The sequence below is a fragment of the Bombina bombina genome, chromosome 3 (assembly GCF_027579735.1).
Source record: "Bombina bombina isolate aBomBom1 chromosome 3, aBomBom1.pri, whole genome shotgun sequence".
Lineage (NCBI taxonomy): Eukaryota > Metazoa > Chordata > Amphibia > Anura > Bombinatoridae > Bombina > Bombina bombina.
The window spans coordinates 1,045,837,399-1,045,854,095 of record NC_069501.1 but is presented as its reverse complement, the minus strand read 5'-3'; the positions used below and the strand labels follow the sequence as shown (position 1 = coordinate 1,045,854,095).

At 41.0% G+C, this 16,697-nt stretch overlaps 1 protein-coding gene across 1 annotated transcript in view; it reads right to left on the bottom strand.

Moving 5' to 3' along the window:
- Positions 1-16,697, bottom strand: part of GTSF1 (gametocyte specific factor 1) — a 425,087-nt gene that overhangs the window by 265,508 nt on the left and 142,882 nt on the right. The window contains exon 5 of the mRNA XM_053708268.1: positions 3,134-3,212. Coding sequence (XP_053564243.1) covers positions 3,134-3,212 — 79 coding nt within the window. The remainder of the gene's footprint in view (positions 1-3,133; positions 3,213-16,697) is intronic.

Below are 16,697 nucleotides of genomic sequence, written 5' to 3'. Positions count from 1 at the left end.
ATCACAGATAAATGAATTAGCAATTCTCAAAAGCTTTAATTCTTTCTTGGATAACATCAAGGGGACCCTCCACCTCAATCAAATCCGCTAAGGAGTCGCACCAGTAGGCCGCAGCTCCAGCAACTGAGGCAACAGCTGCTGCCGGTTGAAATAAATATCCTGTATGCTGAAACATTTTCTTGAGAAAAGTTTCCATCTTCTTATCCATTGGCTCTCTGAATGATGAGCTATCCTCAAGAGGGATAGTAGTATGCTTAGCCAACGTGGAGATAGCACCATCCACCTTAGGGATGGAACCCCACAACTCCAGCTTAGAGTCCGGGAATCATTTTTTAAAAGGCAGACGAAGGGGAAAAGATCCAATTCTATCCCACTTGTTCTTAATAATGTTTGCCATTTTTACAGGTACAGGAAAAGTTGCTACCCTGTCCTCGTACACTCTGTCTAATTTAGGGATCAAAGGTTCATCAGGCAACTTGGCCTCTGGAACCTCTGTCGACAGAACCTCCTTTAGAAGAAAACGTAAGCGTTCAATTTTAAATCTAAAGGCTGGCTCCTCCGCAGCCGGAGGCCTAGAGGTAGCAGACTCCGATCCAGAAATTTCACCCTCTGAAGACTCAGTGTGACCCATCCTGAGATACTTTAAAAGGCAGACAAATCTAATAAATCACTGGATGTCCCCTGGACCGGAGAGCCATGTTTAACCTTTCGCTTGCACTTGGCAGGGCTAGGTAAAGCACTAAGAGCCTCAGACACTGCAGTTTTTAACTGCACTGTAAAGTCTGATAGTAAATAGCACCCTCCAGATGGAGGATTAGGTGTGCTATGGGAAGCTGCATGCGACAATGGATATGACCGATAGGTATGCACCACATGGGACGGCGAGTCCTAAGAGGTGGACGGCTCAGTAGTACTAAAGGGGTTAACCTTCTTAGACATAATAACCTTGTTGATGCATATGGAACATAGTTGAGAGGGCGGCATACCAAGGCCTCCTCACACTATAGACAGGCATTACTATAATGAATAGAGGAAGTACCCTCAAGCATATCAGAATCCTCCATAGCTTGCACTAACAGTAGGAAACAGAATAATGATCTTTTTATATCCCACAAAACGGCACCTTTATACTCCCAATGACCGGGGCACTCACCACCTCCTAGACCCAGGCAAACAGAGAAACAAGCGTCTTCCCTGACAGCTAACTCGGTCAGGAAAGAGAAAACAAAAAAGTGTGAGTACACCCGGTCATGTGGTGCGCAAGGCAGGAGAAAAAGTACGCCAAGCTACGCAGCGTTCAAAGTGAAAGTAAAAACCTGCATGTTCCGTTACCGCTTAACAACAGTCTCTGAGCCCAAAAAAAAAAAAAATCACACATAAAGCAGCATAAAATGAAAGTATCACATCTGATTAATCCCCACTGTTCAATAACCTCCCTCAGGAGATATTAACCCATGATTTTATTAAGATAAAAGGAGTCACACTGTGACCCTGTCTTCAGCTTTTTCAACATAAGTGGAAAATTTAAACAATCTTACCAGAATCTGTGCTGTGGAACAGAAACACACAGTCTCTCGAGTGTGACAGTCTTGTAGCATCACTCCTGACATGGACTTGAGTGAAGAAAGCAGACAGTGAAACGCATCAACACTGGTTGCTTAAGAAGCTGTTAGCAGGCAGTCTGGATGGGTTCACAGGAAGACTCTTCATACATCTCCAGACACTAACTTTCATCAATGCTCTCACCAAGAGGCTGACAAGACTGCTTAAAACACCAGTCCCATATCGAAGGGCATATACCCCTCCTGAGGAACAACTCCGAAATCTTCTGACACTTCTCTGCCATCCCCCTGTGACGAAAGGCAAAGAACGACTAGGGAATAGGGGAAGTGGGAGAGGCATTTAAGCCTTTGGCTGGGGTGTCTTTGCCTCCTCCTGGTTGCCAGGTTCAGTATTTATTAACAGTAAGTAATGAAGCCATGGACTCTCCTTATATTAAGAAGGAAAAGCTTACTTCTAGCTCATTTAATGCCAGAGCAGGGAGCATTAAAGGAATATTTAACACAAACTTTTTTTCTTTCGTGATTCAGATAGAGCATGCACAGGGACAGTCAAGTCCAAAAAAAACTTTCATTTTTCAAATAGGGCATGTAATTTTAAACAACTTTCCAATTTACTTTTATCAACAATTTTGCTTTGTTCTCTTGGTATTCTAGTTGAAAGCAAAGCTAGGAAGGCTCATATGATAATTTCTAAGACCTTGAAGGCCGCCTCTTTTTTTATTTGCTTTTCACAGCAGGGGAGAGCTAGCTCATGTAGGCCATATAGATAACATTGTTATAATGCCCGTGGCTAGTGGCAGACACTGCACTAATTGGCTAAAATGCAAGTCAATAGATAACTAAAAGTCATGTGATTAGGGGCGGTCAGAAGAGGCTTAGATACAATGTAATCACAGAAGTAAAAAGTGTATTAATATAACAGTGTTGGTTATGCAAAACTGGGGAATGGGTAATAAAGGATTATCTATCTTTTTAAACAACAAAAATTCTGGTGTTGACTGTCCCTTTAAGCAACTTTCTAATTTACTCCTATTAGTTTGCAGGATTTAAGTTTTGAATCAAAAAAGCATTTCAGTATTTAAAGAAAAAAAGAAATTGAGAAAAAGAAATTTGGAATTTTTCACTAAACCAAAATTTCAGAAACTAACTGTGCATGGTACACAACAAACTAGTCAAATATGAGATATACTTCTTGCAGAATATTTTTTTTCTTCTTTTATAAAAGAAAAAAAAATCCAATTTACGGCCATTATCAATTCAGGTCAGTCTTTCATATGCACACTTTCTGGCATCAGCTTCTATCAAGCATGTGCAAGAGTGCACAGTGTATACAACTCTGTAATTTGCCTATAACTGTCACATGATACAATGGGCAAGGAAATCGAAGCAATCTTTGAATTTCAAATTATCTGTAGATTTTTTTTTCTTCTAAGAAATTTCAAAGTACTATTGCATTGTCTATTGTGCATTTGTGGATTGTGTAATTTGACCATCTGTACTTTTTTTTTTTTACTATTAGTTCTTCATTTTAGTGTATAATGCAATTTGTAGAACAAGAAATCTTTACTTACTTAGATTCCTTAGGTAGATCATAAGGGCTACAATTTCCATATTCGTATAAAACAAAGGGAGCAGCCACAGACTCATCTTCTGCAGACAAAACATTTGAGGAAAAAGAGAAAAATTAGTGAATGTGAATCTGCCTTGTACATCCCTCTGGGACTAGAATTGGACAGTCCTGCATTAAAACTTTTTAAGTACCGTAAACAGAAAGTAGTTTGTTGTGGCTTGCAGCTTTAATGATAGATCAATTATTCAACGGATATTATAGATCGATCTAGATAAAGCTAGAACATATCACTAATAAAAGCCCTATTAATTATGACATTTTACTATTTGAAAGACATTTTCTCAGGTTGAAAAACTGAAGAAAAAAAAAATCATAACATGCTTACCTGATAAATTCATTTATTTCTTGGTAGAGAGAGCCCATGAAGATTCATTACTGTTGGGAATTCATCACCTAGCCACCAGGTGGAGGCAAATATACCCTACACCAGAGCTTTAATATCCCTCCTATTTCCCTGACCCTCTCAGTATTTTGTATATCCAAGAATAGGAGGAAGTAGAAAGATAGGGTAAAGAGGTGCAAACTAGAACTGTTGCAACTAAGAATAACTGTGCAGGTTTGTGGACTATGCAAATAAGATTAACTTTATTCAGGACGCTGAAGACTTCATAAAAAAAAAACAAAAAAAAAACCAAGCAGTATCTGTCGAATGGTTCAAAAGTTCATATAATGAAAGTCTCAACTGGTTTTGGCAACACAGCGCCTTTTCTTAGGAGATAAAATCAAATAGAGCTACTCATTAAAAACACCTGTGAACAATTTGCCTACCTACTCCCAACTCAGAAATAACAAAAACATAATTTATGCTTACCTGATAAATTTATTTCTCTTGTAGTGTATCCAGTCCACGGATCATCCATTACTTATGGGATATTAACTCCTCCCCAACAGGAAGTGCAAGAGGATTCACCCAGCAGAGCTGCTATATAGCTCCTCCCCTAACTGCCACTACCAGTCATTCGACCGAAAACATGCAGAGAAAGGAAAACCATAGGGTACAGTGGTGACTGTAGTTTAATGGAAAAATTACCTGCCTTAAAGTGACAGGGCGGGCCGTGGACTGGATACACTACAAGAGAAATAAATTTATCAGGTAAGCATAAATTATGTTTTCTCTTGTTAAGTGTATCCAGTCCACGGATCATCCATTACTTATGGGATACCAATACCAAAGCACACGGACGACGGGAGGGACAGGCAGGCTCTTTATACGGAAGGAACCACTGCCTGAAGAACCTTTCTCCCAAAAACAGCCTCCGAAGAAGCAAAAGTGTCAAATTTGTAAAATTTGGAAAAAGTATGAAGAGAAGACCAAGTTGCAGCCTTGCAAATTTGTTCAACAGAAGCCTCATTCTTAAAGGCCCAAGTGGAAGCCACAGCTCTAGTAGAATGTGCTGTAATTCTTTCAGGAGGCTGCTGTCCAGCAGTCTCATAGGCTAACCGTATTATGCTACGAAGCCAAAAGGAGAGAGAGGTAGCCGAAGCTTTTTGACCTCTCCTCTGACCAGAATAAACGACAAACAGGGAAGACGTTTGTCGAAAATCCTTAGTTGCCTGTAGATAAAATTTCAGGGCACGGACTACATCTAGATTGTGTAGCAGATGTTCCTTTTTCGAAGAAGGATTAGGACACAAAGATGTAACCACAATCTCTTGATTGATATTCCTGTTAGTGACCACCTTAGGTAGGAACCCAGGTTTAGTACGCAGAACTACCTTGTCTGAATGAAAAATCAGATAAGGAGAATCACAATGTAAGGCAGATAACTCAGAGACTCTTCGAGCCAAGGAAAATCGCCATTAAAAACAGAACTTTCCAAGATAACAACTTGATATCAATGGAATGAAGGGGTTCAAACGGAACCCCCTGTAAAACATTAAGAACTAAGTTCAAACTCCATGGTGGAGCAACAGTTTTAAACACAGGCTTGATCCTAGCTAAAGCCTGACAAAAAGCTTGAACGTCCGGAACTTCTGACAGACGTTTGTGTAAAAGAATGGACAGAGCTGAAATCTGTCCCTTTAAGGAACTAGCGGATAAACCATTTTCTAAACCTTCTTGTAGAAAAGACAATATCCTCGGAATCCTAACCTTACTCCATGAGTAACTCTTGGATTCGCACCAATATAAGTATTTGCGCCATATCTTATGGTAAATCTTTCTGGTAACAGGCTTCCTAGCCTGTATTAAGGTATCAATAACTGACTCAGAAAAACCACGTTTTGATAAAATCAAGCGTTCAATTTCCAAGCAGTCAGCTTCAGAGAAATTAGATTTTGATGTTTGAAGGGACCCTGGATCAGAAGGTCCTGTTTCAGAGGTAGCGACCAAGGTGGACAGGATGACATGTCCACTAGATCTGCATACCAAGTCCTGCGTGGCAATGCAGGCGTTATTAGAATCACTGATGCTCTCTCCTGTTTGATTCTGGCAATCAATCGAGGAAGCATCGGGAAGGGTGGAAACACATAAGCCATCCCGAAGGTCCAAGGTGCTGTCAAAGCATCTATCAGAACCGCTCCCGGATCCCTGGATCTGGACCCGTAACGAGGAAGCTTGGCGTTCTGTCGAGACGCCATGAGATCTATCTCTGGTTTGCCCCAACGTCGAAGTATTTGGGCAAAGACCTCCGGATGAAGTTCCCACTCCCCCGGATGAAAAGTCTGACGACTTAAGAAATCCGCCTCCCAGTTCTCCACTCCCGGGATGTGGATTGCTGACAGGTGGCAAGAGTGAGACTCTGCCCAGCGAATTATCTTTGATACTTCCATCATTGCTAGGGAGCTTCTTGTCCCTCCCTGATGGTTGATGTAAGCTACAGTCGTGATGTTGTCCGACTGAAACCTGATGAACCCCCGAGTTGTTAACTGGGGCCAAGCCAGAAGGGCATTGAGAACTGCTCTCAATTCCAGAATGTTTATTGGTAGGAGACTCTCCTCCTGATTCCATTGTCCCTGAGCCTTCAGAGAATTCCAGACAGCGCCCCAACCTAGTAGGCTGGCGTCTGTTGTTACAATTGTCCAGTCCGGCCTGCTGAATGGCATCCCCCTGGACAGATGTGGCCGAGAAAGCCACCATAGAAGAGAATTTCTGGTCTCTTGATCCAGATTCAGAGTAGGGGACAAGTCTGAGTAATCCCCATTCCACTGACTTAGCATGCACAATTGCAGCGGTCTGAGATGTAGACGTGCAAAGGGTACTATGTCCATTGCTGCTACCATTAAGCCGATCACCTCCATGCATTGAGCTACTGACGGGTGTTGAATGGAATGAAGGACACGGCATGCATTTTGAAGCTTTGTTAACCTGTCTTCTGTCAGGTAAATCTTCATTTCTACAGAATCTATAAGAGTCCCCAAGAAGGGAACTCTTGTGAGTGGAAAGAGAGAACTCTTCTTTTCGTTCACCTTCCATCCATGCGACCTTAGAAATGCCAGTACTAACTCTGTATGAGACTTGGCAGTTTGAAAGCTTGAAGCTTGTATCAGAATGTCGTCTAGGTACGGAGCTACCGCAATTCCTCGCGGTCTTAGTACCGCCAGAAGAGCACACAGAACCTTTGTGAAGATTCTCGGAGCCGTAGCCAATCCGAATGGAAGAGCTACAAACTGGTAATGCCTGTCTAGAAAGGCAAACCTTAGATACCGGTAATGATCTTTGTGAATCGGTATGTGAAGGTAAGCATCCTTTAAATCCACTGTGGTCATGTACTGACCCTTTTGGATCATGGGTAAAATTGTCCGAATAGTTTCCATTTTGAACGATGGAACTCTTAGGAATTTGTTTAGGATCTTTAAATCCAAGATTGGCCTGAAAGTTCCCTCTTTTTTGGGAACCACAAACAGATTTGAGTAAAACCCTTGTCCTTGTTCCGACCACGGAACCGGATGGATCACTCCCATTAATAAAAGATCTTGTACGCAGCGTAGAAACGCCTCTTTCTTTATTTGGTTTGTTGACAACCTTGACAGATGAAATCTCCCTCTTGGGGGAGAGAATTTGAAGTCTAGAAGGTATCCCTGAGATATGATCTCTAACGCCCAGGGATCCTGGACATCTCTTGCCCAAGCCTGGGCGAAGAGAGAAAGTCTGCCCCCCACTAGATCCGTTCCCGGATCGGGGGCCCTCGATTCATGCCACAGTGCTCTGCGTGCCTGAATGGCGAATCCGGAATTCTTAGCCGTAAGTTTAGTTAAATGTACTACGGCATCTGAAATAAATGAGTTAGCTAACTTAAGGGCTTTAAGCTTGTGTGTAATCTCATCTAATGGAGCTGATTCAAGTGTCTCTTCCAGAGACTCAAACCAAAATGCTGCTGCAGCCGTGACAGGCGCAATGCATGCAAGAGGTTGCAATATAAAACCTTGTTGAACAAACATTTTCTTAAGGTAACCCTCTAACTTTTTATCCATTGGATCTGAAAAGGCACAGCTATCCTCCACCGGGATAGTGGTACGCTTAGCTAAAGTAGAAACTGCTCCCTCCACCTTAGGGACCGTTTGCCATAAGTCCCGTGTGGTGGCGTCTATTGGAAACATCTTTCTAAATATCGGAGGGGGTGAGAACGGCACACCGGGTCTATCCCACTCCTTAGTAACAATTTCAGTAAGTCTCTTAGGTATAGGAAAAACGTCAGTACTCGCCGGTACCGCAAAATATTTATCCAACCTACACATTTTCTCTGGTATTGCAACTGTGTTACAATCATTCAGAGCCCCTAACACCTCCCCTAGTAATACACGGAGGTTTTCCAGCTTAAATTTAAAATTTGAAATATCTGAATCCAGTTTGTTTGGATCAGAACCGTCACCCGCAGAATGAAGCTCTCCGTCCTCATGTTCTGCAAATTGTGACGCAGTGTCTGACATGGCCCTAATATTATCAGCGCACTCTGTTCTCACCCCAGAGTGATCACGCTTACCTCTTAGTTCTGGTAATTTAGCCAAAACTTCAGTCATAACAGTAGCCATATCCTGTAATGTGATTTGTAATGGCCGCCCAGATGTACTCGGCGCTACAATATCACGCACCTCCCGAGCGGGAGATGCAGGTACTGACACGTGAGGCGAGTTAGTCGGCATAACTCTCCCCTCGTTGTTTGGTGAAATATGTTCAATTTGTACAGATTGACTTTTATTTAAAGTAGCATCAATACAGTTAGTACATAAATTTCTATTGGGCTCCACTTTGGCTTTAGCACATATAGCACAGATATCTTCCTCTGAATCAGACATGTTTAACACACTAGCAAATAAACTAGCAACTTGGAAATACTTTTCAAGTAATTTACTATAATATGAAAACGTACTGTGCCTATAAGCACAGAAAAAGTTATGACAGTTGAAAATTAATAAACTGAAAAGTTATAGCATCAAATCTTTGTAAAAAACACAATTTTAGCAAAGGATTGCTCCCATTAGCAAAGGATAACTAACCCTGATAGCAGAAAAAAAAAAAAAAAAAAATACAGAAATAAACGTTTTTTTTTTTATCACAGTCAACTACAATCTCACAGCTCTGCTGTGAGTGATTACCTCCCTCAATACAAGTTTTGAAGACCCCTGAGTTCTGTAGAGATGAACCGGATCATGCAGGGAAGACAAACTTCTGACTGAATTTTTTGATGCGTAGCAAAAGCACCAAAAAAGGTCCCTCCCCCTCACACATAACAGTGAGAGAGATCAGTAAACTGTCATAAATTAAATAAAACGACTGCCAAGTGGAAAAAAATAGTGCCCAAAACATTTTTTCACCCAGTACCTCAGAAAATTAAACGATTTTACATGCCAGCAAAAAACGTTTAACATTAATAAATTGAGTGTTATTAAAAAGCCTGTTGCTAGTCCCTGCAAATTAGGCTAAAGTTTTATGCATACAGTATAATTCCAGTGAAGTGCCATTCCCCAGAATACTGAAGTGTAAAATATACATACATGACAGCCTGATACCAGTTGCTGCTACTGCATTTAAGGCTGAGTTTACATTATATCGGTATGGCAGAATTTTCTCATCAATTCCATTGTCAGAAAATAATAAGCTGCTACATACCTCTTTGCAGATTAATCTGCCCGCTGTCCCCTGATCTGAAGTTTACCTCTCCTCAGATGGCCGAGAAACAGCAATATGATCTTAACTACTCCGGCTAAAATCATAGAAAAACTCAGGTAGATTCTTCTTCAAATTCTACCAGAGAAGGAATAACACACTCCGGTGCTATTATAAAATAACAAACTTTTGATTGAAGGTATGAAACTAAGTATAATCACCACAGTCCTCTCACACATCCTATCTATTCGTTGGGTGCAAGAGAATGACTGGGAGTGGCAGTTAGGGGAGGAGCTATATAGCAGCTCTGCTGGGTGAATCCTCTTGCACTTCCTGTTGGGGAGGAGTTAATATCCCATAAGTAATGGATGATCCGTGGACTGGATACACTTAACAAGAGAAATTGGGAGTGGTTTACATCAGGCCAAAAATGTATTTAATAAAAATAAAATAAAAAAAACATATTTGGCACAGTTTTGATAAATAGAATTCAAATATGTTTAGGTTACTTTATTGTATACATGTACACTTAACACACACAATATAGATAGTCCCTTTAAGGAGTTTGCACTATTATTTACATACTGTCTATAAAGAGATCATGGACACGATAAAGACATTAAACTACATTGGACTATCCCCTTGTCTGCTTTGCATCTATACATATGACAGACCTAATTGGGAACTTAGGTTTTCATATTACTCGTTTGAGAACTTGGGAAATAAAAGAACAGTCAGCTTTCTCCCCTGTGGATTGGTCAATAGAAGGTCAGATGACAAATTAATGAATTGGACAATACTGACCATGTGACCTTTCTTCATACATCATACCTGAAATGGAACAGAGTATGGTACACTACACTATTATACCTGATAAGCTGGTAAAATTGGATTGGTCTCTTAATACTTAAATGTACTTTGATTGGGGAATGTATACTATGAGGTTTTTACGTAAAACGCAAAAAAAAAATTGTGAACTTTGGTATTCCTGAGTTGGGAGTAGGTTAGTGGAGGTTTCCCCACCCCCACTTTAAATTGTTCACAGGTGTTTATGCTATTAGCTCTGTTTACATTCTTTGATTTAAATGTTTGAGAAAGGTGCTGTGTCACGGAAACTGGTTGAGACTTAATTATATGAGTCTTTATAAACATTAAAAAAGGGACACTTATGAAGATTCCACCTTTCTGAAAAAGAAAATTTATGCTTACCTGATAAGTTTGTTTCTTTTTAGACACGATGAGTCCACGGAACATCATCCTTACTTGTGGGATATCTCCTCCTGGTCAGCAAGAGGAGGCAAAGAGAACCACAGCAGAGCTGTTAAATAGCTCCTCCCTTCCCTCCCACTCCAGTCATTCGACCGAAGTTAGGAAGAGAAAAGAAAAGCCAAGGTGCAGAGGTGTCTGAAGTTTACAAAACATAACCTGTCTTAAAAGAACAGGGCGGGGCGTGGACTCATCGTGTCTAAAAAGAAACAAATTTATCAGGTAATCATACATTTTCTTTTCTTTTAAAGATACGATGAGTCCACGGATCATCATCCTTACTTGTGGGATAACAATAACAAAGCTAGAGTACACGGATGATAAGGGAGAGACAAGACAGGGAACCTAAACAAAAAGGCACCACCGTTTGAAGAACTTTTCTCCCAAAAATAGCCTCAGCCGAGGCAAAAGTATAACATTTTTAAAATTTAGAAAAAGTGTGAAGAGAAGGCCAAGTTGCAGCCTTGCAAATCTGTTCCACAGAAACTTCATTTTTGAATGCCCATGAGGAAGCAACTGCCCTAGTGGAATGTGCCGTAATTCTTTCAGGAGGCTGCTGTCCAGCAATCTCATATGCAAAATGGATGATACTCCTCAACCAAAAAGAAAGAGAGAGGTAGCCGTAGCTTTCTGACCCCTACATTTTCCAGAAAAAACTACAAACCAAGAAGACTGACAAACGTCTAGTCGATTGTAAGTAAAACTTCAAAGCATGAACAACGTCCAAATTATGTAGAAGCCTCTCCTTCTGAGAAGAAGGATTAGGACACAAGGAAGGAACAACAATCTCCTGATTAATTTTCCTGTCTGAAACAACCTTAGGAAGAAGCCCCAGTTTAGTACGTAAAACAACTTTATCCAAATGGAATATAAGGTAAGGCGAATTGAATTGCAACGCCGAAAGCTCAGACACTCTTCGAGCTGAAGAAATAGCAACAAGAAATAAAACTTCCCAAGATAACAACTTAATATCTAAGGAATGCATAGGTTCAAACGGAAACCTTTGAAGAACTTTAAGAACTAAATTCAGACTCCATGGAGGAGTAACTGGTTTGAACACAGGCCTGATCCTAACCAGGGCCTGACAAAAAGATTGAACATGTGGGACATCAGCCAGACGTTTGTGTAACAAAATAGATAAGGCAGAGATCTGACCCTTTAGGGAACTTGCCGATAAACCCTTCTACAATCCTTCTTGAAGAAAAGACAAAATTCTGGAGGGGCGGAGCCTAGCCACGGAGCCGAATGGCGGTGTGAAAACAGAGCTCTTAGGCCCGGCGGGACAGATGGGCTTTTAACATAAGAAGCAAGAGCGTGAAAACATAATAAAAAGTGACAGCTACAGAGAGTCAGATCGTGCGGACCTAAAATAGACGACGGAGAGGAGGGACAGGCAAGAGGCGCTACTCAGAACTGACCGCTGGCAAAGACTGGAGATCCCGACCACGCGGCTCACAGCAAGGTGCCTGAGAAAAAATCTCAAGAGTAAGGCCATTAGCAGACGGACAGTAAAGCAAGCTACCGGAATGGCATACCCGGCTTGTGCTGACGACTGATCGCAGTAAGTGGTCTGTGTAGGACTGGGAGTTGCTCTATGGAAACGGGGCCTAACCGGAACCTAATAAAATCACGGGGCCAGAAAATAAAACCCCTCTAGGGAATTTACCTGCATACGGACATAATTTCATTAGTAAAGGCACTTGGTGAAATCAGGTTTCTCCTAATAGCAGCCCTCTATAGCATCCCATACCCAAAGGCACAGTATTAAGACAGGGAATCTATCACAGAAGGGCATTACTATAAAGAGAGATCACGCAGCACTGAAACTGCAGGCCCACATAAGTGCCTGTTTCTTATCTCCCATGCTGATACCAAGCAAATTAGATTGCACACCAACCACCACCTTTCAGATCAAACCTGGTAGGGGCCAGGAGAAAACATCCCAACCAGTTATGCCACAAAAGAAAACACAAAAGATGGAGAAGGGCATTACAAATAAAACTATGGGCCAATACTTAAAACCAGTTGAACAAGTTGCAATAGTACAGCAAGACGTAACAGAAGAAAGACATTGCACACCAGACACACCGCAACATAGTACAGAACATCTGCCTACTGACTATGTAACCAAAGCAGATCTAATTTTGCTCTCCTCAAAAGAGGACATTAAGGTGGCTATGCATGAAGTGCGGGCCTTATATAAAGATTTACACAAAGATGTGACAACCATCAAAGGGCGACTTGATATGGTGGACAAACAGAGCAAGTCAAACACAACTGAATTGAAACAGATCTCTGCCACGGTTTCATCCCAAGAATCAACAATAGAAACCTTGAATGAAAAAATAGAGGATTTAGAAAATCGAAGTAGTCGGAACAATTTGAGGATTCGAGGAGTCCCCGAATCGATAAATCCCACTGCGATAGCAGGGTATCTACAGGATTTATTTAGAACCATTAAAGGGACACCCTCTGCACCTGAAATCCCTATTGAAAAAGCGCATAGGGCGCTAAGGGCTAAACCCCCACCAAAAGCCCCTCCAAGAGACATTGTTGTAAAGCTACTTCATTATCCTGATAAAGAAGAGATACTGAGAAACTCAAGAGCAAAACAGCCTATTCAGCATGCCGGAATACACATCCAAATATTCAGCGACCTCAGCCCAACGACACTACAAAAACGCAGGTCTCTCTCCTTCCTCACCTCTGTTCTACAAACCCACAGGATTCCCTACAGATGGGGATTTCCTGTGTCCATTATTGCTACAAGGGACAACAAGAGCGTGATTTATAGAACTGAGGAAGATCTTCAACACTTCTGCTCCCAGCTTTCTATTGAAGTTCCTGATCCCACCGAATCTAATGGAGACAAGGCACACCGCACACAAGCAACCAGGAGGGAAGATCATACTCCTAACACACAGGCAATAAGCCACACCAGGGACATTGATGATCCCTAAATTGAAGGGACTTGTTACCTCCTAAGAACTCTAGTAGCTGCACAGAAAGGAAATACAGCTTTGCAAGGGGCACGCAAGTATTCTTTGATGGTTACATTTGTGTTGACTACCATCTTAGTCAGATAGTTAGAAAGTGTGTAATTACAACATGTTAGAGGAGCGACCCCCATATATGTATTAGCAATGTGTTAATAGTTAGCTGGAGGAACTCAGCCCAAAGCCAAATAAACACTGTTAGGTATAAACTAATAACATAGTTATAAATGGCTTTGTTCTTATAATATTGTTTAGAGCCTAGGAATTATTAGTTAAGAGAAACAGCATAGAATGTTTTACTAGGCACTACTGTGTATAAACCTCAGGTTTTTTGTAGAAACTTAAGATAGATAGAAATTTGAATTATTAGTTTATCATAAGCAACACGCAAGCCAATTGTTAATAATTTAAAAATGTATACTTGTCATAATGCAGAATGCAGTTGCTCAAGGATGATGAGGAATTACCAGTAAAAAACATTACCAACTGTTAAGCATTAAGGCCAACACAAGTCAGAAAGGGGAATCACCTCTCTGCACTATCTCACATACTACACTATTCTCAAACCCAAACCATTATTCTTTGATGGTTAAATTTGAGTTGACTACCATCTTAGTCAGATAGTTAGAAAGTGTGTAATTACAATATGTTAGAGGAGCGACCCCCATATATGTACTAGCAATGTGTTAATAGTTGGCTGGAGGAACTCAGCTCAAAGCCAAATAAACACTGTTAGGTATAAACTAATAACATAGATATAAATGGTTTTGTTCTTATAATATTGTTTAGAGCCTAAGAATTTTTAGTTAAGAGAAACAGCATAGAATGTTTTACTAGGCCCTACTGTGTATAAACCTCAGGTTTTTTGCAGAAACTTAAGATAGATAGAAATTTGAATTATTAGTTTATCATAAGTAACACGCATGCCAATTGTTAATAATTTAAAAATGTATAATTGTCATAATACAGAATGTAGTTGCTCAAGGATGATGAGGAATTACCAGTAAAAAACATTACTAACTGTTAAGCATTATGGCCAACACAAGTCAGAAAGGGGAATCACCTCTCTGCACTATCTCACATACTACACTATTTTCAAACCCAAACCATTTTTACTCTTCAAGACAATTGCAACGACAATAGATTATGCTTTGCAACTAGGATGAGTAGCAAATAAAAGATAACACATGCCACATGCCTGAATTAGTCACTGATAGACTTATCAGATACCCACAACATAACCAATCAATGTTATACATTAACCAATACAAATAAATATCTGCTCTTGCAGTTAATGGTACTTCAATTTCGGCCTACCTGTGCCGCCGGGACACATCCCCATTAGTGTACTAAACTTAATAAGTACATAATAGTAGAGAGACGCTTCAAACTCTATTAGTGTCACTCTACATTTCATATAATTGAATCAGGACCTTCCTTCTGAGGGTCCCACACAGTCTTTAGATTTTTCTTATTCTTTTCTTGTACTATCCTTTCTCTGCTTTACTCTCTTCTTCTTTAGTTCCTTCCCCTCCTCCTTACCCCCCTTTTTTCCCTTCTCTTCCCTTTACATTCCCCTCCCCCCCCCCCTTTTTTCCCTTCTCTTCCCTTTACATTCCCCTCCCCCCCCCCCTTTTTTTTCCCTCTCCCCACACCCTCTTATAAATCCGAGATGGATGGCAGAAGCCATCACAGACCAGACCATAGTATAACTCTGACGACAGTCAATGCCCATGGACTTAACAGCCCAACCAAGCGATCAATCACTATCAGAGAAATGACTAAACTACACAGCTCCATTGTCTATTTGCAGGAGACGCATTTCCAAAGAGGGAAAGAACCAAAATGGTCGTCAGCTAAATACCCCACTACCTTTTTAGCCTCAGGCCCTCACAAAAAAAACGGGGTGGCCATCATGATGCACAACACTATAGCCTTCCAACTGACATCACAACATAAAGACTCAGATGGCAGATATATACTTCTAACGGGGTTGCTATTTGGGAGACCAATTACCTTACTTAACATTTACGCCCCTAACACCCAAAAACACAAATTTTTAAAAAAAAACAGAATTTATGCTTACCTGATAAATAAATTTCTCCAACTGTGTGTCCGGTCCACGGCGTCATCCTTACTTGTGGGAATATCTCTTCCCCAACAGGAAATGGCAAAGAGTCCCAGCAAAGCTGGCCATATAGTCCCTCCTAGGCTCCGCCCACCCCAGTCATTCGACCGACGGACAGGAGGAAAAAATAGGAGAAACCATAGGGTGCCGTGGTGACTGTAGTTAGAGAAAATAATTCATCAAACCTGATTAAAAAACCAGGGCGGGCCGTGGACCGGACACACCGTTGGAGAAAGTAATTTATCAGGTAAGCATAAATTCTGTTTTCTCCAACATTGGTGTGTCCGGTCCATGGCGTCATCCTTACTTGTGGGAACCAATACCAAAGCTTTAGGACACGGATGAAGGGAGGGAGCAAATCAGGTTACCTAAACGGAAGGCACCACGGCTTGCAAAACCTTTCTCCCAAAAATAGCCTCCGAAGAAGCAAAAGTATCAAATTTGTAAAATTTGGCAAAAGTGTGCAGTGAAGACCAAGTCGCTGCCTTACATATCTGATCAACAGAAGCCTCGTTCTTGAAGGCCCATGTGGAAGCCACAGCCCTAGCGGAGTGAGCTGTGATTCTTTCAGGAGGCTGACGTCCGGCAGTCTCATAAGCCAATCGGATGATGCTTTTAAGCCAAAAGGAAAGAGGTAGAAGTCGCTTTTTGACCTCTCCTTTTACCAGAATAGACGACAAACAGAGAAGATGTTTGTCTGAACTCTTTTGTAGCTTCTAAGTAGAATTTTAGAGCACGGACTACATCTAAATTGTGTAGCAAACGTTCCTTCTTTGAAACTGGATTCGGACACAAAGAAGGTACAACTATCTCCTGGTTAATATTTTTGTTGGAAACAACCTTTGGAAGAAAACCAGGCTTAGTACGCAAAACAACCTTATCTGAATGGAACACCAGATAGGGCGGAGTACACTGCAGAGCAGATAACTCTGAAACTCTTCTAGCAGAAGAAATAGCAACCAAAAACAAAACTTTCCAAGATAACAACTTAATATCTATGGAATGTAAAGGTTCAAACGGAACCCCTTGAAGAACTGAAAGAACTAGATTTAAACTCCAGGGAGGAGTC